The sequence below is a fragment of the Salvia miltiorrhiza genome, chromosome 1, assembly GCF_028751815.1.
Source record: "Salvia miltiorrhiza cultivar Shanhuang (shh) chromosome 1, IMPLAD_Smil_shh, whole genome shotgun sequence".
Taxonomy (NCBI): domain Eukaryota; kingdom Viridiplantae; phylum Streptophyta; class Magnoliopsida; order Lamiales; family Lamiaceae; genus Salvia; species Salvia miltiorrhiza.
The window spans coordinates 40,678,365-40,702,781 of NC_080387.1; the positions used below are offsets into that span (position 1 = coordinate 40,678,365).

Below are 24,417 nucleotides of genomic sequence, written 5' to 3' on the forward strand. Positions count from 1 at the left end.
TACTCATAATCTATTTAACAATACCCTCACCGTGGGATCCTTTCTCCACTATCATTACTATAAACTTCCATGCATAATTTTGGGGGACGGGGGAGTATTATTTTTGTATAAATAATTATTTATATATAAATTATTTTTAATTTAAGGTAATATAGTTGAAATTATATTAATCTGAATCATATTCCTCAATTAAATATTAACCTTTTGTTAGAATAATAAATATTCTTTTTATATATATTTTTATTTAATACTAATATTTTGAAAAAATGTCAATATTGAAGATTTTATTTCATCTGAGCATCATCTCGTCTGAAGACTCTGAACCACCCTATAGGATCATATCATCATCTAAAGCCCGGAAGACGACATCTAATGTTTGAACACCAGACTTTTGAGCATCATCTCGTCTAGACCTCAAAATACAAAAAATAAACTTTTATGCTTCAATTTTTTTAACATCACTATCTGGAGGTTTAAAAATCAAATTTGACTTGTGAGATTGTATGATTTAGAGCTTCTAATATCATAACTAACTTGTAAACATAATTTTGTATGGAACTTGAAAAAATTGACAAACTTTTATGAATTATTAGATATGAAAAATATATTTTTCTTCCCTATACAAATAAAATGTACGGATATATTTTATAAAAAATAAAAATAAAATTTTAATTATTTTGATAGACATAAAATAAGATTTTGTTTTAAAGTAATCAGGTTATAGAATTTGTGCCTTATTATTCAAACATGTAAATCAATAACCGAACCCGTTTATAATTTACATACACGTGCATGTCTCAATTCAAACTCAACTTAAAATTAATTTTATTGAAAATTAAGAAGATAAATATTACTATATATATATATATATATATATATATATATATATATAAAAATTCATACATTATAATATATTGCAACATATACATATAATACATACGCTTTTAAGAAATATAAAATTAATACTAACAAATATACATCTAATCACTAACATTCAATTAAAATCATTTATTGTATATAAATTATAAATTTTTTTCTTGTCATACATGTAAATCTAATTTTTATTGAGATAAAATAAATAATAAAATTTATTAATTTAGATTATATGTAAGTTATTATTATTAATTATATTTATTAAGATTAATTTTTATCGAGATAAAATAAATAATAAAATTTATTAATTTAGATTGTATGTAAGTTAATATTATATATACATTTATTATTAATTATATTTATTAAGATTAATGAATCTTTATATGGAACGTAATAATTAATTAATTAATAAATGATGAAGATTATATATGGTAAATTATTAAAATGAAATAGTTCTAAGCATGCTGCATAGGTTAAGGTTTAATTCTATTATAAAGAAGATTTCTAAAATTTTAAAAATGATATGGAGACATTCTTTTTGGTTATTGATTCACCACATCAACACACCATGTCACAAACCCAATTTAGAGAATTGTTATTCAGTGATAAATTCCTATTAAAATAAAACTCGCGTGTAAAATAAAAAAAGGATCAAAGTTCCATGTATTTTAAACCAATTAACCTTAGTATATATCAAAAGCAATAAAAGTGTGTGCATATGTTGGCTTAAGAATAGAGTGAAATTAATGCCTAAAGTCAAACGTCTAGCACGACAGAAACTTTAAAATTTCTTTTTATCCAGTAAAAGAAACAGTAGATAGTAGATTATCGCATTCAACAAATGGCAGTACATTTAAATTTCAGACGCTAGAGGCTTGAAGAAGCAATATTAAGACCGCTTTACCAAATGATACAGAAGAAACATGGAATATGTAGAAATTTTCTATGAAAAATAAATTAATCAAAGTAGAATTACATACTGCCTTTTAGAAGGTGTCACTAGCTCTTTCTATCATGCCTAAAACTCAACTGCAAAAGTAAATATGTACACAAGCATCATAAACAAAATAACCTCTCCATCAAGCAAGAATATAAGCAAATATGTACACTAGTATCATAAACAAAATGAGCTCTCCATCATGCAAGAATATATATGTACAGTGAGAGTGTGGTGCTGAGGTAGGAAGAGAAGCAGTTATCCATGGCTGAATCAAGAACCTGATTCATATGCCCAAAAGGTATCAGGATCAGGACTGAAGAGAGACAGGTCCCTGACTTCCAGGTTAGCAATGTTCCAATCAACAAGTCGAGCTTGCACTACTTTAATCAATATCAGTATGGTTGGCAAAAGCCACCATGTGTCGTCTTCCCTGCCATTAGAATGTCAAATGGTATCTTTATTAAAATTGTTATTACCAAAGAAATAAAATCACACTCACACACTTAACCCCACTAGGTGACTCAAACCCCCGACCTATTATTGGTTGGAGAGGAAACGTCTTACTAACAGGTTTTGCTTCATTTTCAATGTTAAATGGTATCTATCATCAAACTAATTACGTGAAAATATGCAGATTCCGACTGTTCTTTTATTGAACAGACTGGTCTCAAGGAGTCTGCTGTGCAGATTTCTTCCCCAAAAATGAAGCCAAGCAATCAATAGTTTTTTCTTAATAAATATACTTCATAAAATCCTGATGGGAAGAATAATTTGCATCATATTGTGTAAATACATATATTTAAATTTACATCTTTCAATCATTCATGCAAGGTTAATTGCCTATAAATATACGAACTATACCCAAATTTCTGTTTTTAACCAAATCTATTTTCATCAAAAATACATGAACTTTTAATATTTTGGAATCTAGCTTAAATTAGAATTCCGGCCACACTTAATTCTACGTGGAAGCCGTAAAATAATTACATGGCATTTTGTATATTAATTGGCTATGAGCTAAGTGGCAATCTACATGGTGTCTGTTTGGTCGTTTAAGATTTAAAGGGCCAGAACTCAGAAGTGATACGGCCATCTGACCATCTTACTTCTGAATCTGAACCAGACTTCTGACCAACAACATCTGAAACTTGGACTTCTGAAACACTGACTTCTGATCAACATTTGCAAAGATAATGTCACTTAGCTTACTTCCAGTCCGCATCAAGCTAGCTAATATACAAAATGCCACATAATTAATTTTTGGTTTCCACGCAAGCTTAAGTGTGGTCGAAATTCTAATTCAGGTTAATTTCCAACAAAATAAAGTTCATGTATTTTTTGACTAAAAAAACAGATTTGGTTAAAAATTGGAATTTGGGTATAATTTGTGTATTTATAGGCAATTAACCCTTCATGTAATGCACATGTACACCATGGAAAATCATACTAATATATGAAGATCTGGTCAGCTTTGAGGTGAGAAAGCTCAGTATGTTTGAAAACCACCCCTTGAGATTTTAGTTGTCATATAAATACAACCCCAAATGTGTAATTTTACGACAGAAAGAAATGTCATGGGAGACATTTTTATAGTTTAGAATTTTTTATTCATTTCTTAGAATAAACATGTTAATCTTGAGGGCAGTTTTTGAAACTAACAAAATAAATAATTTAAAAGCTTGGTGTGATGTAGTAAAGTAACCAAATAAAACCCCAACAAACATGGTAAAATAATCTTCTCGTGATACAACATTTTTCAAAAGAAGTTACCTTGAAGGCCAAGCATTTGTCTCTGCCTGGGACTTCACTGTAGTGATGATGTAATGAATCAGGCCGCAGATGAATGCCACAACCTGCAAAGCTCACAAAATGGTACAATTAAACAACTGAAAGCAGCCACCCTAAGGTAAAGCTAAAAAATATACCCCCTCCGTCCCCCAAAATTATGCATGGTTAACTCCGGCACAAGTTTTAATAAAAAGCTGTTTGTAGTAATGATAGTGGAGAAAGGGTCCCACATTGAGGGTATTGTTAAGTAGATTATGAGTAAATAATGTAAGTTAAAAGGATAAAATTGTAAGAATTATATATGGGGTAGTGTCCAAAAATAGGGTATGCATAATTTTGAGGGACGTACCAAAAAGGAAAGGTATGCATAATTTTGGGGGACAGAGGGAGTATCACTTTTTCTGCAGAAATTTCTTTTTGAACCATAATTCTGTATTTCTGTTGCCCTTGGAAATAGCCATCTCTCTCGCTACATATATATAGGGAAAATGTTTTGACACCTCTAAAACTATACACCATTTATCCAAAATGCCCCATACTATTAATAATAGCCAAACAATATGTGAACTATCAAATGTTTAGTCATATCTAACATCTTTCATAATGTTGATTGGGCATTAGTTCAGCAGATGTGTCAATACATCATGAGGTGGAATACAACTACAAAAGAGATAACAATCATGCACAATTTCTTGGCAATAACCATCTCTCTCTCTCTGTATACGGGGAAAATGTTTTGACGTCTAAAACTATACAACATTTATCCAAAATGTACAATACTATCACTAATAGCTTAACAATATGTGAACTACCAAATGTTTAGTCATATCTAACATATTTCAAATTTGTGACGGAATGTTGATTGGGAATTTCTATATCAAGATACAGAAACACGGGGCACCATGTTAAGATAATCTATACTATCCCGAAACCTGCTAGAATCAAAGTCCTATCATCATAGGTTAGTTGATCAAGAAGCAGTCAAAGCCAATAAAACAAGATAATTCGACTGAAGTAAAATAGTAGCGAATGGTGTCTTTCAAGCATCAAGAAAGGCCACTTTCTAATTGATTTTTACAAAGATTTAGAAGTCTAATATATGTAGGCACTTGGCTCAAATAAGTGCGCATTCCCTCTTTTTTCTTTGCTATCCACTATCTTCATTTATTTATTGTTCAGTTGATGTTCATAATATCACACAGCATCAGTTACAATCTAAATCAGGAGTCTGAAGCATATGGTCACCTAATGATAAATGCCACACCCCTCTTAGCTTTTCTTCCCTTCATTATCCTTTCATTCAAAGTGTTGTTGCTTAGGTGAAAGTAAAAGGTTAATGTTCATAATACTTACAATGTTTGAGATTGAGCTAGCATTCCACAGGGCATAGACACGAGCAAGTGAAACTCTCCTAGGCCCATTAGTGAATAAGGCATTCAAGCCTGCTGGAAAGGGCGAGAGCAATGACAAAGGAAGGATTAAAAGCACAGCAACAAAAGCCCCTAGAGCTATCCAGTAGAACAGAAAGAGCATTAGGAGAGTGACGAAAAGGTCAGCCAAGAGCATGACGGTAATCAAAAGCTGTACAGTATCCTGAAACAGAAGTAAGCAAATGTCAAAGTGTGAACATTGTACTGACAAAAATATCACGGACTTACAATACCTGTCTGCCAACAGGGCGGGTGTTCAGCAACAACAGAGAAAATGGGAAGAGAAAATCCCTTTTATAGCCTAGTGATTTCAAGGTAGCTTCATTTATAATACCCCCATTGAAGCCCTTAGTAATCTTTTTACGGGACAGCAAACTACTTGTGTAGACTTGACTCTCTTCTGAATGCTTTGAACTCTTTTGTGCTCCTGAAGTGAAGTTCCTGAAACTGCAGGTGGAAATAATGAGATCCACCAGGAACTGGAAGGCTAAACAACTTCACCTATGCTTACTGATAAAAATAGTGCTGATATAATTTCTGAGGCACTCAGCTAGCATATAGCAATAGGGGAAAACTAATATAAACAGTTTCATTACTATTTACTATTCAAATGAAGTAGCATATCAACATCTCAGAGATGAAAAGGGCACTTGAAAATTACATGCTGAATGCATGCAGAGACTCGGTACCATTACTACTAAGGAACAGAAAACTTGATAGATTAGCTGCATACAACTTCAAAAGTATGTACAATAATGCATATCTCCGGTTGTTTTGTGATACCACACAAAACAGTTTTAGTTTTGTTGTAGAATATTTAGTATTTAGTATATATGTTTCCATATTTATCTTGTAACCCTAGTTTTTTTCCCTATATAGATGTGGGGATCTTGTATTCTATATACTGAACATAATAAACTATTCTTCTCCTCTCCTATGTCTCCTTATTTTACCATTCTATTCTACATGGTATCAGAGTGGGTATGAATTCTTCATTGATTTTTTCTGTGTGTCGTCGCTTAGGGTTTTAGTTTCTGCCGTTTCTGCTGTCTGTTCTCCGAACCGCCGGCGCTCTATTTCATCGCCGCTGCTATTTGTTCCTGCTCTGCCTAGGGTTTTGCTTTCTGCCTTTCTCTTATCATGTCCTACACTAAATCTGCTGCCTTAGGAACCACCATTAAATTGAATGGTTCCCATTTATCTGCTATGGTCTCGTGCTTTTCTGTTGTTCTTAGGATCTCAGGAAAAACGACATCATGTTTTATCTGCTGCCCTTGCTAGTACAGATCCTAAATATGAAGCATGGAGTGTTGATGACTGTTCTGTTATGACTTGGCCTCTCAATAGCATAGATGAACTCCGTTGGTAAAAACATGAAGCATATTACTGAGAAGTACTAAAAAGGCTAATTGAAAATTTTCACCACTAATGGGTATCGCAATTCCCACTCGGCTAAAGAGACAACAAAGAACAATTTTATAACAAAAAATCCCTGAGCAATACCAACCCCATTTCATTAGGACAAGGCCAATGAGTCATTTATACCATCACTTCTTAAACACATGTCATTAAACTAAGCAAAATGGATAAATTGATATCAAATCAAACTTTACTACCTCGATGATGCATCACAGTTGTCCATATACTCGGAATGATGAAGATCTTTTAGAGAACAACCACCAGCCAGTACTAAAATACCCAACTGGTAATATCCGCTTGATGTAGCTTGGAACCACCCCAGCTCGATTTTAGATCCGTGAAAGTCAAGTTGGGGGTTACCGTGAGTAGTCAGCCAATTGATAACGGGAACCAGAGCCGTCCGGATAGATCCATGTCTCACAGTTCTCAACTGGGCATTTAAACCAGCAACAAAGCGATTCCAGACAGATGCAGGTGCATGCTGAAATTGGAAAATCTTGTATGGTGAGAAATCTGTACACATAAATCCTTTTAATGTTATGAAGTATTAGAATAAGGAATCATTACACAAAATTTATCATCATCATCATCATCATCATATCACATCAAGCTATAATAGTTGGACTGTGTTTAAAATAGAAAATTCCTCTAGATCTCCTTGAGTTTCATTGTATCCTGAGAAGAATGTTTCTGAATATTTTTCTGAAATTTATTCAATAGCATTGACAAGTGTTGAGGAATATTTCATTGAAAATGGAAAAAATGGCAAAAAGGAATTTATTAGCAGTTCCCGTCTATGTTTTCCTTTCACGAACTCCTATCAATTCTGAAACAGCAAATTGAAACATTAAAATTTACCTGAGCAATAAGGTTCATCAATAATGTATCATTGTACAGATTATAAGGAGACATATAACTTCCGTCCCCTCCAAAAATAATTCCCATCGGAAATCTTTTCTGCATACTAGCTACCATGTCTATTCGTTTCTCGTCACCACCAAGGAAAAAGTCAATGTACGAAACCATCAAATCAGGAGTTGCCCCAACCTGCAAAGAGAATTTCACATGTTAGAAGATCAATAAGCATTCCATGTACATATGCAGTCACCCTCTTCTGCTCAATCAACTTTTGTAAACAGAGATTTCCTCTATTGCATGTTTTTTAAATTTAAGAATTTCACGTGTATTTATTGAATGTCTAATGATTTCAGCCACCTTTCTCGTGCTTCAGTTATGTGTGGGAAGGAGAAATTAACACAGCTGCAATACAAGCCTGATTTTTTGTTATGTATTCTAGTAGTTGGAATGTATTACCTTTTGTAAATCCTTTCATGGGAAAACTTTGAAGAAATGCATCCATTTTGTTTAGGCTAATCCCTCCAAGTAGGCACAGTTATATATGAATCCACTGCTAATAACAGTGACTGTCTAGGCTATTACTCCACCCAGTTGCGAGACATATTTGTCTATTATGTGCAGAGCTGTATACTATCTAATATACGTTAAGTTCAGAAGCTAAAGACTTCATCCAGTTCTTTTCTTCATATGATATATGTAACCAAGATTGTTTACATTAATAAAAATAACATCAGGAGGAAAAATATTTTCCCCATTGACCAATTATAATTTATATTGTTTGGCCCTACAAGAAAGACGACCTTTTGCGACATGGAAAATCTGTTGCAAACTCTAGTTTTTATGTCGCAAAAGCTAATTTGCAACATTTTTTGTGTCACGGTGGATAGTGTCATAAGGTTGTGATGTAAATTTACGACATTATTTTCCAACAGTGACACAACACATACCCTCATACTCATATATATAACTACATCAATCAAATTAAAATGTAAATAAGCGCGGAGATTATCCAAAAGACCTTCATTCCTTTATATAGAGCGCGTGATCTGCAAGAGCGCAGACAAGAGTGGTCATATTCAGACTTAACAAACTCCTGAAGCCGATGAATCTTTTTTCTCCTACGCCATTGCTTCCAGGACCAGGCACAAGGATATGCAAGGACTGCAAGTATGCTATGAACTGACCCTTCCCACCATTCATACGCAGCAACAGAGTTTATCTCGTCAATGAATCTGTTAAAGGCATCTTCATACCTGCATTGTCAAATAAATATGGCTAGTGACTACAGGAATCCACAAACCGGAACATGAAAGATATCAAGACCATATAGTTTGTATGAATGAAGTCAGTTATTTAGGGCATAGACCCTGAACCCCAAATTCACGAAAATGAATAACCAAATCCTGCCCAGGATAGAAAGAATTATTAAAAGAAATTAGGTTTTCAGATTACTTAGACAACTAATAAGAGAATATTAAAAATGCTGTAACTGGACCATACATGTCACATTAAAATCTGGTTAACCAAATAGGAAAGCAATCTGGAAATGTGAAAATATCTCTCAGCATATAGCAGAATTCTTTTGCACTAGAATGAAAAAGTATTAATAAAAGAAATATTCTTACACGATCTCAAATATTGCTGTGGGAGGTGAGTAAGGAAGATGCCAGGGTTCTCTAAATGTATTGGGCCCCATAAAATACATCCTATGCACATGACCCTGCGTTTCTTCTGCCTTAGCACCACGAACCTGGAAAATAAACAGACACAACTTGGACCATAACTTGACCATGCCATGGCTCTAGTTACACTGCAGGAAGTAGAATATGCACACCTCAGATAATGAAAGAAGATAAGGAGAACGTTGATCGTCATGATGCACAATTGAGTTTGCCCCCTCATAAGAGCATCCGGATCCAATAATTTTGATTCTGAGAGAATTTAATGCTAGGGATAGGACCATGACAACACAGAACAATAGAAAGGCAAAGGGCCAGGGCCCCCCAAACGTATATATCAGCTCCTCAAAAGGTGTGTAGCAGTTTTTCGTCCTATATTTGTCAGATATGCATTTATAAGGACAATTTGACTGGGTTACTCCACCTGCAGAAAAATAGGGCATGTAAAAGAAGTAGATCTAAACTTATGAAGATATGTTCGATGAATAAATGTATCGTATTAATCGCAATACCTCTTATATATACAAACTTAGCACGAATAGGAAGTTGTTCAAGAGAACAAGGCTTGCAAAGACTGGGATCTGATCCTTCATCATCTTTATATGTTCCAACAGGGCATTCCTACAATACCGACCAAGTAAAAGGATGTTTAAAGACAATGGTATAAATACTTTAAGTAGTGAAGTAGATAGGCGATTCAGGATAGATATACCATGTGTGGTTCTATAGGTTAGGATGGAGACTTATTTCTTGCATTTTAATTCAGAAACGATTTTCTTTTACTCAACCCTTTAATCACATAATCACATGATTAATTGGAATTTTATTGTAGACAGCAAACCTGGTACCCACATTCCCAATCAAGCATGACTACAAAATTTACCTCTACCATCTATCAAGCCTCTCAGGAAGACTACAAAGAAGATAAGTCACATAAGGCAGCTACAGAAGAATGATTACCATCTTCATATCTCCAATCAATGATGCCACCATCAATTGGATGATTTGGATCAGTATTGGATCAAGAGTATGTCCACTTTTCTATGTTGTAAAGGTGAACTTACTATAAGGTGAAAAGGAAGAAAGCCAAACCACCATGGAGAATTCGAGGAGAATTGATGGTTTTTTTGTTGTTGTTGTCTTTTCTTCAATAGTTCTCCAGACGGATACTCTTTTTCCTCTCTCGTGTTTTTTGCACTGAGTTTCCGCGGGAGAAGTTTTAACGAGGCCTAGCTCTTGATTGTGAATCTTTGTGCACTCCAGGAGTTACAGGATTTTTCTCTTTTTTCTTTTATATATGACATTATTTCTCTCAAAAAAATAAAAGATGTGTTATGCTCCTAGTAGTATTAGCAAACATATAAACATAATGAGATATTCATGAAAAAAAAGGCCAAAATGAAATGTCCACCACATTAAAGAGTGCTTTTCTGTTGCATATGTCTGTCCTTTACTACTTGGTTTCATTCTCCTTTAACTAATAGAAGTTCAACCAGCCCAAAGCTATATCAGAAAAGGGAGAGCATGGAACATACTGTACAGAATGTACCATACAAGCCTTTAGGGCACTTCTTTCCAGTAATTGTGCCCTTCTCCCCGTGAAGACCAGCTCCACTCCCAGCACCTCCACTGGAACAAAATGAACAGATTTGTTATGTTGCTACAATATGCATTTTTTTCATTCAAATGCTCGCAATGTCTGCTTTGGTTATCATTGCCCCTACATATTATTTAAGTAGGGAATGACAGTAATATTGAAAATCCACATGCTTATCCACAATGAGTAAAATAAACACATTAAGGAGTACATACAGAATTACCCAGCTAGCAAACCAAGGAACACATAAGAGCCACATCATGTTTGACCTGAAGAGAAGAAATCAAGCATAGTATGTCTAAAGTGCCTACCTGCATGAGATTCTTTTATTTAATTTGACTAATGATAGACTGCACAAAAATGGATCAGCATTTAATATAAACGTGCTGCTAGATCATACGCTCTCTGGCATCCCTTTCCTAGGAATTTCCAATGAAATTAAAAAGCTATAGGAGATAAAAGATAAAGAGCATACTGTTAGCCAAATAATATTCATGTCCAAGGACACACCAATTAAGAAATAAACAACAGTTTCGATAGAGATAGTAGCTAGTTTGAAGTCAGCACAGAATCAGTTAGCACCAAAATCAAATCAGAGTTGTATATCCATGCAATATCAGAACATTAGCATACCTGTAGTCGATAGCACCATTGACAAAAGCAAGTGGAACATATTCCTCTCCAGCTGCTATCTTAGACCAGTGAAAATGGATTCTTCCACCCCCACCACCCCCACCCCCTAAAGCACCACCATAGCCTCCAACAGCTGATAAGGAGGAGTTTTCTACAAGTGAAACAGTTTGAAGGAAAAGAAGGATGGTCCCACCAGAACCTCCACCAAGTCCACCTATTAGAGTACCATTACTATTGCGAGTTGACTTATGACAACTTTGACCATCAGCACTGATAAACCCATAATTATCCAGCCTGAGAAGCGGCCACTGCCTGGACCCAATCACTACCATAAAGCATGAAACAGGAACACAGGTCACCATACTCCAGTTAAAGGATAAAGATAAAGGAGCTGTGTATCATATTTTTGTGAACTAGACTAATTAAGGAGAGTATGAATAAAGCAACAAGAATAAAAACATTTTATCTTTAGCATAGAGCAATAACTTCCAGAAGCAAAATTTTAAATTGCAATCAACATATTTCACTTGTCAACACATAAATTATCACAAGAAAATCAAACATTTGCAATACTCAAATATAACAGCTACTTAAAATACTAACCTACTAATCCACCACCAGCCACATATCCATCAGACTGATTACGACCCTCAGTTCCACTACCCAATTCACAAGGAAGATCGGCACTGCCATATCTCTGACCGCCTTCACTAAGGATCCCATTGAAAATTCCAGATCCCCCTCTCCCACCATGTCCAGCACCACCACCAGCTCCATTTGAGTAATTTCCCTTACCAATACCAGTCTTACAACCTGGATGGCATGCCATAAGAAAAACTCAATCTCATATATAGAATGCTTAGCTGAAAAGATGGCCACATAAACTTGAACTATACACTACAATGGAAATGCATGAAACTGGAAGGCAGCATTCAGAATGCAACTAACATTCAGAATGACACCAGATTGTAGAATATATATACCTAATGCTGATGCAGTTATCATGCCAACAGTGTCCACAATAACAGTTCTTGCCCTGTGAATGTGAACAATACTTCCCCTAATAACCCCACTCACCAGAATATCCTCAACACGACATACCTATAAAATATAACAGTCAGAATTTGTCAACAATTAATAATATAACATGGTTTACATGAGGGTGCATACCTAATGCTATTTTCTGTTCTTTTATTTTCTCTGTTCAATTATTAAATAGGTTGTTTAATCCTACATGGGCTTTGCATGGCTCAGTTGAATAAAAGAGGTCCTTTTCCTTACAAGAAAGAACTTCTAGGATTCCAGGTCTCTGGAATGCAGCACAGCGCGCTTGGACAGGAGAGAGTTCCTCTCCTGATAGGTCTATGTTTCCTTTTAATTCAGTTATTCAGTGATATTAAATTAGGGTTCTTTTTAATCACTAGTTGTTCTCCTTTACTCTTAACACTTACGTCCACAAGCATTCAACGATCTAGTGATTGTGCTCCCTGAAAAAGGAAAATGGAAGGAAAATAGAACATGAAAATACTAAACATTTTCAGGAGAAATGTGGATTCTTAAGCATCTAAATAAATTCTCTGAAATTATAGTTATCCCATGCTAATACATGGAAGCAAGAATTACTTGGTTGAGTGTGCGTGTGTTGGCCAAGCGGTAAGGGGTTAATGCCTAAGGCTAAAGGTCTTGGGTTCGAGTCCCCTGTGGCGCGGCCTGTAAATTTTTTATTTAATACTGTTAATTTATAAAAAAAAAAAAAAAAGAATTACTTGGTTGAATCTAGATGATTTCAACTATGTCCGTGGCACAAAAAAAAAGGAGTTTCTTCAGATTCCCCCTCAACTACATGGCTAAAGCTTTGGAGCAAAAGCATCCAAAGGATCGATCAATTAGACCACAATGCTTATAACCAAAAATAAATTAAACAGTCCCCTTGGGATGGCCTAGTGGTTGGGGTGGTTGCCTGTTGTCCAAGAGGTCACAGGTTCGAATACTCTCGGCCACAATAACCACTAGGTGGGGTGTGTGTGTGGTTTGTATTATTTATAATGTAATTTCATCAAAAAAAAAAATTAAACACTTTCCTACAAAAAAAATACATATTCAAAGATATTTTTAATTTCCTTGATGGTTAGATAAACTCTCAAGAGATGCGGAGGCATTTACAAGATATCTAACTTACTTGCATGGAGAAGGACAGGGTATAATTAACATGACAATCATCTGGTGGAATTATCAGATCCACAGGGCATGTTGGACTCTCACAAAGAGATTTAGTCACCCTATTTCAGGTCAACAGAAGATGATGTCATTTGTCCATATAGAAATATAAAAAGAAATCATTTATGTAGAAAATATAAAAAGAAATCATTATGTATAAGGTATTACAGATGTCCGATCTACTCACAAGCCTGTACTATCATCATCAACCAAGGGAGCTTGAAGTAAGGAACCTGGGCCAACCTACCACGCGAAAGTTTAGTGATATGAGAAAAATGTTTGAAGGTCCATCAAGCAAAGCAGAATGACAATCAACAAAAATGAGAGAGCAGCAAAAAAAGAAGAATGCTGTCAATTTCTAAAGCAAAGAACATCTAGAGCTATATTTTTTTCCTTTTTCTGATGCAAGGAGCTCTATTTGTTCCACGTAGAGAAAAGTACATGAGGAACTCCTGTAGAAAGAACTTAAAGACTTTGGCATCATGTAAGTAAATGTCAATTCTGGTGAAAAGAATGTAATTTCTCTAGAGCTATATTTTATCCTTTTCTTATGCAAGGAAATTTATTTGTTCTACGAAGACATAAGGTACATCTCAGCTTCTGTGGAAAGAACTGAAGACTTCGGCATCATGTAAATGTCAATTTTGGTGAAAAAAGCTTAGACTTCTGGCATTTCTAAAGGAACAGTTTTAGCCAATGTCAGAAAACCTATACATATAGTGAGTAGATATTGAAGTGCTATTCAAACATTCTAAAATAATGACAGTGTTATAAGAGCTAATAGCACAGAGATGTCTTTATTGGGAGCGGAGGTAAAATCAATTTGTACATCACAAGATAATAAACAAAATGTACTACCCTGATCTTAGGCCTTGTCGTCTATGGAACAAAACTTGGAGAAAGAATAAAGTAGAGAAGTTTTTTCTTTAATGGATATCTTACAGTAATATTATAGAATAACGACAACGATAGTCTCTGGGCTTTGATTGCATCACCTTCACCAGTTAGTTTTAACAGTCCTTGCCCGTATAGAGCCAAGTTTGCATTTGAACAGATCACAGAGTTGTCCTGCCAAGTGCCACCAAGGGGAAACAGTGAATTAAAGCCTCATTAAAAATAATCTTCTAATAAAGCCAACATTTGCAGTTTTTTGATAAGTAGATATTACCTTAAGAACAACAAGATTTCTGACCTCAAGGATAGATGTAGCGACATCAGCGTTTCCTCCACCAGCAACTTGGATTTGCGAGTTCAACATGAGTAACATTTTAACCGATACTCTAAGAGCTCCATAAACCTAGTAGAGGTAGAAAACACAGAAATTATGAATATATGACTATTATAGAGACCGGCATCAACAAATGGTGCGAGACAGAGGTGATGCATGCTGGTTCATCTGATGTTTTAAGTCAGACAATTTAACATGTACAGTTATTTTCATTTATATTATGGAACTTCCTGCAATACTATCTAAAGAACAGTCATAGAAAAATGAAAATAATATTAATAAAATGGAGCTCCATGCTAATTATCTTTGTATTGAAAACATAGGACTCTGTTTGAACATGCTAAAGGGGAAGATGGATAAAAAGAACCTTTTTCAAACATAGTTTTCGGTATGTTCGCTATACTTCAGAAGAACCATGTCTACTAATGTCACTCTTAAAACAATCCCTCCAGTTTAATTGTGCACTTGAATGGTAGCAGTCAATATCTCAGATACTAGAGAAGTATGTGGTTCATCCAACTTGACCTCCAAAAATAAATAATCTCACCAGACCTTCAAACAGAATCTTGGGCACAAAACAAAAGGCTATTAACCCGAGCATGTTTGAACCTTATGGTAGTGGTTAATATAAAATAATGAGATCCGTAAATTTTTATTGCCCCCAATGTTACCATATGAGGATCAAGATATCACTCAATAGATTTAAAACAACTAACATGAATATTTACTTTAACTGAGGGCTACCATCCACTTCATACCAACCAAAAATTTCCTCTTCACAAAACATTATGAACTCGAACATGTTGCACTTTATGGCTGATGTAAATCTGAACTAATGAGATCTGTTTGAGTGCCCCAAATATTTCCAGATAGGAGAATCGATAAATTACTCAATAGAATTAAAATAACTAGCAAACTATCCAGTATAACTGAGGGCTTGCCCCACTTCATACTGTACCAATAGTTTTCCCTTCACAAGTAAAGTTGCCTTATACTCTTTCATTATAGTATGAAGCAGAAAATATGTATGTTTAAGAAAGCTGTTTTCACATGTAAAAATATCTAGCACAGAGCTCATATTTCCAAAACTACAAATTATTAGTACTAGAAAACTATAGCGCGGAGAGGCAGGCAAATAGTACAAGAAAAAATGTTATACCTTTATAATGGAATCGCTCATTAGAAGTTCCTCTGCAACAAGTTCAAATTCTGAGACAGGATAGTCAGACAACCCAAAAATGATGCTGCTTTTACAATACAAGCTTATCTGCCCTCTCACCTTCAAATGGAAAGTTCCAAGACATCATCAAGGGTTATTCCCAGAAAAAATACAGTTCAGTTCAAATATTTTCTTAGCTCATGGAGCAGCAACTCAAACATTTGGCAAGAAAAAGAAAAACAACAACAACAACAACCAATGACCAGTCAAAACTGGGAAATCTCACTAAACAGTAAATAAAAAGTCTTCAAGATTGTGCAGCAGAGATTCATTAATTGTACTTAAATTGATTGATTGCAATAAGTTAACAAGAACCACAGGTTTCTAAACTTGCAAGTGCCAGTTGTGGCAACAATATGTATTTGGGATCTCCAGCGACAATGTTGGCTGTCTTGATAGACCTGAATGCCTTTCGGTGCATAAGTGAATATTTAACAGAATATGTTCTGGGATTGCAACCACATTATTGTCAATTAATCAGCAGCGACTCACATATACACTATAAATACAACCAAGCGATTTGCACATACATTAGAAATACAACCAAGAATCATATGACCATTGCGATTCATAGTCCATATGGTTGAACACAAGAGTTGAACTATGCATATATGCAGAGTAGGGATGTTCACATTTGGTCGATGTGCAAGACAAACTTTTATGAAGGAAAAGGAGATTAGTGTACCTATTTTGCTATTGAAAAAACATGTAGAAGATTTTCTAAATACCAAGAAAAGGTCCTACACATGCTGCATTTTATATAGCATAAAAAGCCGAGTACTCCATTGTCTTTCTCATAAAATAATTATACAGATGATTTGATGGAACATCATTGCCAGTTAACTTCGACCAGACTGATGAACATTGACCTGTTATTTTACAAATGTCAGAAGTCTAGGATTCTAAACATTTGTTACTGATTGCATTAGTCAGAAATGTTTCTAAATGATGCCAACATGTCTACGTGCATGTATTGTTGTGTCTGCAACATTTTGTTGAGGTAATATGTCCTATATGTGTCAGGGATACACACAAGTCAAACTTTTATATAGGAAAAAGAGATGATTGTAGACCTGAACTCTTGTCCAGAGGAGAGGCACTAAAACTTTTGCATTGTTCTCAACATAAACATTTGTCCACAGTGGGCTCGTAGAAAAATCCAATAAGGGAGTTTCCGTTTCTGTTGTCAAGTTGTCATTGCCAACTCGTAAACTCAGTACGGATGCATCGAAATAAGTGCCAGCTGCACCACAATTCCAATAACACCCAACACTAAATCCACCTGCCACAAATAAGACAGATATACACAAGGTTAACCCTCGCAACAAACCTATGAAGATGAAAATGATATGAATATGGACAATCTGTATGAACTTGTGGTTAGATTTTGACATCATTTGTGCTAATTCTGCTTACAAACATAGTTTAGTTTTTATAACCTCCATATGTGGACAGCACTGAACTCCAATAAAATGTCTGAAACTAGCAAGCTGCTTGGGAGATGCTTTACTTCCACAGCATATTTTCATATACACGACAAGGAAACTAGCAAGCCCATTTGGAACCAACAAATAGTCGGTATGCAATCCTCTAGCATTTGAACATATCTCATTAACTCCAAGGTTTGTTCATATATCATAACTTTGACTGAAGTTTTGATTATATACAACAGATTATGCCTGATGAAGATTTTATGCCACTCATAGGCAATTGCGTCTCGCAAACCCAAGAATTTTCGGGCTGAGACAGTTGTTTCCGAGGATGCAAGGCTTGGACTTCTAGCAATAAAGTCTAAGCATGTCACGTCATACAAAGTCCTAAAGAAATTCAATTGTTTTCTACAGGGTCATAAAGTAAATTCTCTTGTTTTTTCCAAATAATGAAGTTATGCATTATATTGCTCGTCTTCCACATTTCGTTGCAAGTATCCAAAGCCGCCTTACATTTTTTGACTTGGTGTTATTAGATTGTGTATCCTCCACATTTCATTGCAAGTATCCAAATCCAAAGTCACCTTCCATTTAGCCTTCATTACACTACCCTTCCTTCCCTTATTTGCTTATGTTAGTTAATCTCTAGACATCACTGGGTGTAACCAATATTCAAGAATAACTTCTCATTTGGCCCTATCCAAAATGCTCAGGATGACTCTAAGACATTGATCCAACAATAGGGAGGTTAAGCCAACATTATTTGAAGGGTGACTCTAAGACATTGATCCAACAATAGGGAGGTTAAGCCCACATTATTTGAAGCAATGATGAAAATGATATTACTAATGTTACATGTTACTATATTAGTTACATTACAATGGAAAATACATTACTTACCTAGTCAAGTCAAAAGATGAATATCTAAGATATTTAGCGTTTTTTTTAAAATGTCCCTAACAAACGTTTTCTACTAAAAAACCCTCAATCTTTGGAAAAGTTTGATTTAGGTCCCTCTTCATAGAATCCAACGACAGAATGATGAGTCACCTCGCCGATTCTTAGGTGGATTTTTTTTCCACCTCACCCACTAAACGACATCGTTTCATGAAAAATAAAAAAATTATTAAAAAATAAAAATCAATCTAAGAAGAACTCAGTTCTGCTCCCTCTCTTCGTGAGTTCTGCTCTCTGTCTCTTTCTCTCTCTCTCCCCCCCTCTCTTTCTCTCTCTCTCTCTCTCAGGTGGAATTTTTAATTTATTTTGTTTTTGAAACAACGGCGTTTAGTGGGTGAGGTGGAAAAAATGTCCACCTAAGAATCTGGCAAGGTGACTATCATTCCGTTGCCGGATTCCGTAAAGCAGGACATAAATCAAACTTTTCCAAAAAGTTAAGGGTTTTTTAATAGAAAATGTTAGTTGAGTTGGGGACATTTTTTGGAAAACGCTAAAAGTTGGGGACACAAAATATGATTAACCCAAGATATTATTATATTGGTAACAAATTCTTCAAGGTTTTATATGTCATGGTGATGTTAAAATTGTTCTAGAATCTTCTTTTGTATATTCAATGTTTATAAGCTTTCAACACGTAAAGGGGCTTGCAATAACTGATGCCTTATAAAGTCAAAGCCAGAAAATTATTTCGATTCAGAGTAATTCGTCATTGTCATGAATGTTCAAATTCTATTCTTCAAAGTTAATAAACAAAAGCCCAAAAAAAAAAGAACTTCTGATAAATAATCTCAATCTGAAAGTGGTGTAGGTTGAGGAATATTTATAAGAGTACACAGTGTTGTAAAAAACAATTGAAAATGCATCTATTATTTTATCTAATTCTTATTTAATGGACAATGAGAACTAAAATAGATGAGCTGAAAATGCAAGGAGGCATGGCAACAGCCCAAACAAAATAAAAGACTAGGAGCTGGAGGATATAAGACAGTAAAAGGAGCAATAATTAACAGTAATTGCAACAGTTGGTAGTTTCAAAAGTAGGTAACCTCAGACTTAATATTAAAAAGGGTTAATAGCACCAAAATACATGAACTTTCACACATTTCTGAAATTGCACATAAACTTAAATTCGGCCTCCAAATATACGAACTTTTATTCCTTTTTGATTTTGCACATGATGAACATTTTCGGCGAATGATTCATTAATATATTTTTGTATTCTTGTAGTGGAATTTACCTAATATCCAACTACGCCATTTAGAAAGAATTCCATTTAAGTTACGTAAACAATTTCGACTTCGACCTCAACATTCATTCGTAAAAAATGTTCATCGTGTGCAAAATCAGGAAAAAAAAAAAAAAAAAAAAAAAAAAAAAAAAAGTTCATGTATTTGGAGGCAAAATTTTAAGTTTATGTGCAAAACCAGAAATGTGTGAAATCAATGTATTTTGGCGCTATTACCCCTATTAAAAACATTACCATGAAAAGTGGGATGGATGTAAGAAATTACTCATGCAGAAGAATAAAGCATTAGCGAAGGACTTTGCTTAGGGGTCTATTACTAAAAATACAAGGAGAACTAGATTAGCACTAACCATGCACTGTAATTTTTACATCTTCTTGCTTGCTGTAGCAGTTAAGAGATATCCTTCCACCTCCACCTCCACCCCATCCCTTCCCACCAGCTGCAGTTATGACACCGAAGCCCCTCCTGTTCAGCAATACCACATTACTTAACTTAAACTATACTCAAAGTAGTTCTATGTTAAAGAGTAGCCAGAACGAGCACCATGGGAGAGACACATCAAGCTCTAATCTATGGAGAAGCAAGAAAATCGTAAGAGTATAGGTCAACCAGTCTAGTTTTAGCAGATCAGACAAGAATATAAAGGCCTCTCAGGTTCAAGGTTTTGGCCCTGAAAGTCAATGCTTCAACACAGAAGGCCACATTAATTCCTGACCTCTAATAGGAAATGTGATCTGGAAAGAACAGATACATATTCACACTAAATTGTGATAGATCTTGTACAATAGTCTTCACAAATTACAAATCAGAAGTCACTTTCATATAGACGATAAATGTAGTGGTTTTCAGTTCTGATGAGTCTTTTCAATTCCCTACTACCCTATTACAAAACATGACCAGGTAAAAATTTGCCAAAAGAACAGTTTATAAAATTGTACATGTCCAGGACAAATAGTTTGACCTCATTCTTTATGAACAAAATCAATCAGTATGTTATACAAATTCAAATTAAGGCACTATTTCAGATATCTATTCAGCAGGGGATCCAGGTTATCCTTTTTCATTATTATTATTATTATTATTAGGCTTAAGCTGTGCGCAAGTGTGGCATTTCACTAAACAATTCAAGCAGGATGTTACTCACAGCTTTGTAGCATGTATTAAGATACTCCCACCAGATCCTCCACCACCTAGTGATCCTCCATCCCCGCCTTCAGCAGATACTGATCCATTCATGTAGAGAGTATCAGTTATTTCAAGCCATACACGTCCACCACCACTTCCCCCAAACTTGTGGTTTTCAGATGTACCACCACCCTTGCTTCCATAAGCCCATGGGCGAGACAAGGTGGTCCATGCATAAACATCACCGCCCCAGAAGTTCGAGAAATTGGTTTTCAAACAGGATGCACCACGTCCACCATGCCCTCCACCAGCTCCATCATAGCCAACAGGTGTTCCACTAGTCTGATGAGGTGGTGACCCACCCAATGATGATGTATTTAGAGAAGAATTAGGCTCCATAGTCAGATTGGCAGCAGAAAAAAACACAGTGCCAGCAACTACAGCTGCATTATGACCAACTTTTATAGTGCCAGATAAATTGAAACTTATTGTACAACCTTCTATTGGACAAACAATTTCTACATGAGGAAGTATCTCTAGGTTTCCAGCACCAACTACATATATGTTAGAACTGCTATACAGGTTTGAATTGAGAAAACAGGTATTATTAATATTAAATGACCCAACACCCTTCAAGTCCTCACAAGAAACAAAATCGTCTTCTTCCCTTGAAAATCTTGATTTTTGTAATCTGGTAATAGAATAGGCTCGATTTGCACCACCTAAAAATGAGAGACTGTGATCTGACACTCTGTCCGAATTGAGGACATGTTCTTCAGTCCACTCCAAGCTGTGAGAAAGAACATGTACCCAGAGGTATCCACACAAAACACACCAGCAGATATAGTACCAACTTTTCAGTAGAAGCATGACCATCCAATGAAAAAATGTGTCGATATTGATTTAACACATCAATGAGCCAAGATTCCTACAAGAATCGATCTTGATAGCTGCTCTTAGAATCAATCAATTCAATGCTGAATCAGAAAAATAGATATTCCACAATCACCCCACTCATTTTCCAAGCAATCTTCTGCAGTGGCTCATCGATTCATGTGAAACATTCCCTGCAGTGAACGCATCTCAAGGAGTATTAGCCATACCTCAGTAGTATGATATCAAGTATTAGACTCACCAAGACCACATTTACTCCACCACTTTGCTAGTTTATCACCTTATGAGGGTGACTCCGACACTCAATTCAATTTTGCCCAAGATATGAAATAACTCAATTTCATTGTAATCTCGAAACAACTCAAAAATTCTACAGACAAGATATGTGGAAAAAGCTAAAGCAAGTAAACAGAGTATTCGTACAATCATAACAGTGACCCATCTGCACAAGCAATGCAGAATGAAAGCGCACATGAAAGCGCAGTAAAACACGCATGCATAGACTCACGCAATCACATTTGCTGTCCAAAGTTCAAACAAACTCAATTATCGTCGAATATTTTATACACTCTAATTAAATTATACGTAGTTCAATCTCGCAGATGCCGGCACATGTAATCATACCATACGCACACAGAACGTTGAGTGATGAGAGCTGAGAACTGAGAGAACGGAATTGGCCAGCAAAATAAATCGAGATAACAATCTCCGACCACAATTATGAACTCCGAACACGCCTCAAATTTCCCTTTCCGAAAAAATTAAAATTAAAAATAAAAAGTATATTAGCTTCTGGAAGTCAGCGTCGCGCCTCTCCTTCTCATTGATTTAATTTTAATGTGTAATTTTAGGGTAAGACGAATGACTACAGTTCGAAAATGGTGGTGGTGGGGAAGGGTGTGATGATGGCGACAGGGATGGCGAAAGGGGAAGGAGAGTTGTTTTAGTTGGGAGTCGTAAGCACAGTGGGAGTGAGAGAGAGAGTGGAGTAGAGAGAGAAAAGAGAGTCCGAAAGCCAAAATACTTGCATCGCTGGATTCCGGTTTGAGATCTATCTGCTGAGCTGTAATCGCTCCATATATTTTAAATTTTAATCATAATCAATTATATTATGTGTCCAAATTTTTTAGTATGCCTTTAATTAACATATCCTTAAGTAGTTTTTTTTTTTTTCAACAATATAGCCCAAAGTAACTACATCCGAAGATAAAATAAACATCACCAAGGAAAAACACCAGAACAAACTAAGAGCACTCACATTGATTGAGTAACTCATTACTCAATGGAGTGGAGATCACTTATGAGTAAACACCTCACATCGTGCTTACTCATTCTCTTTAGTTTTGATTTTTGCATTTGTCATTTAATTTAAATTGCACCAATTTAAATAACATAATTACTTCAAATTAGATTTCATTAATTAAAAATCCCTAAAAATTACATTAAAAAAAAACTAAAAAAAAACTAAAGACATAATTAAAAATTACTTTTAAAAAACTAGCTAATTTCCACCACCCCTTTGTCGAGCTAGAATCGCCATCACCCGTTGCATGTGGATTTCTAGCTGCTCTGATGTTATGTCGGAGGTCTTCATGAATAAGATCTGATCGTCGTGGATCTCCCTCTTTAGGGCATTCTTTGAGTCATACAACTCGATCATTCGATCGAGCTTGGTATCGGTATTCGTCATGTATTCCTTACATTCGGGTAGGGCTGTCAAACCTTGCGGGCCGGGCCGGCCCGGCCCAACCCAGCGGGCCTAGGCAATTTTTTGGGCCGGGTCGGGCCGGCCCAAAATTTCAGCGGGCCTCGAACAATGAAGCCCAGCCTGGCCCTATACGGGCCGCCGGGCGGGCCGGGCCAAAACGGGCCAAAAATTAATAAATTAATATATATATATATATATATAGTTCCAAAAATTAATAAATTAAATCAAATTTAAAAAAAAATTGAAGACAAATTCGATGAAATAAAAAGGGCTTTAAACAATCTACATCTAAATTACGAAATTGACTAAAATTAAATGTAAACAGATATGACTAAAACTAAATGTAAACAATATGAATACAAGTAAAAAACAAAAACTAATTGCAAAAACAACAAAAACTGAAAACGATTTATTCACAAATGAATTAATACAGTAATCAAATCAATTGGAATCAAATAACAACCACAAAAAATAATCAAAAATAAATAAATCTTTCAAATAAAAATAATTTAATATTGATTGTTGATTGCTAACTTAAATCTTAAGTTAGACTTTGACTCGTCATTGTCGTCAATTGAAGAAATAGACTTAGATTGGGTTGGGTCCATTGGGATTTGGGAGGAGATATAAATTTTTGAAATTTTCACCTACTATACTGACGGGCCGATTTGGGCCCGAAAGCCCAACGGGCTTTTTGGCCCGCAGGCCGCATGGGTCGGGCCAGGGAGGCCCGGATTTTTTTGGGCCTTGAAAATCCTAGCCCAGCCCGGCCAAAACTACGGGCGGGCCGGGCGGGCCCATCGGGCCGGGCCATTCTCGGCCCATTTTGACACCCCTACATTCGGGTGGAAACTCCTAGCCTTGCAACGCCTTCGCCTTTCCTTTCCCCTTCGGCGCTTTCGCCGCCGCCTTCACCGCTTTATTTCCAATAGGACAGGAAGATGTGATTTTCTCGCCCGAGGCCGAGGTGGTGAAGTCGTCGGTCTCACTAGTCTTTGTCTTCTTGGAGGAATGCACGTCTCCCTCGAGGTACAAAGATTTGAACTTCCAGTTCGTCCGGATGAGCTTCCACGCATTCTACAGCTTGAAGGGATCGTCTTTGCTCCGAGCGGCGTAGAGAATTTGAGCCTTCTCCCGAATCATGTCGCCAGAAGGCCACTTGCGTTCATATCCAC

The 24,417-nt window shown here is 35.7% G+C and overlaps 1 protein-coding gene across 2 annotated transcripts; it reads right to left on the reverse strand.

The window, feature by feature from the left end:
- Positions 1 to 1,804: 1,804 nt before the first annotated feature.
- Positions 1,805 to 22,568, reverse strand: LOC131024660 (uncharacterized). 2 transcript variants are annotated; one of them, XM_057954177.1, is made up of 23 exons: positions 22,159 to 22,568; positions 20,660 to 21,707; positions 19,865 to 19,980; positions 16,955 to 17,163; positions 15,822 to 15,941; positions 14,627 to 14,731; positions 14,377 to 14,502; positions 13,622 to 13,677; positions 13,397 to 13,496; positions 12,201 to 12,318; positions 11,821 to 12,030; positions 11,218 to 11,542; positions 10,523 to 10,616; positions 9,500 to 9,608; positions 9,143 to 9,411; positions 8,934 to 9,058; positions 8,327 to 8,561; positions 7,309 to 7,497; positions 6,648 to 6,931; positions 5,265 to 5,478; positions 4,955 to 5,194; positions 3,584 to 3,666; positions 1,805 to 2,243 (listed from the first exon to the last, which is right to left on the reverse strand). In XM_057954177.1, exons 2-23 carry the CDS (start codon positions 21,514 to 21,516, stop codon positions 2,084 to 2,086), a joined length of 4,344 nt encoding a protein of 1,447 aa, XP_057810160.1. In that variant the 5' UTR covers positions 21,517 to 21,707; positions 22,159 to 22,568; the 3' UTR covers positions 1,805 to 2,083. The 2 variants fall into 2 exon arrangements, with proteins under 2 accessions (XP_057810160.1, XP_057810154.1); XM_057954171.1 differs by having other exon boundaries at positions 14,603 to 14,731; positions 22,159 to 22,567.
- Between the last annotated feature and the right edge of the window lie 1,849 nt (positions 22,569 to 24,417).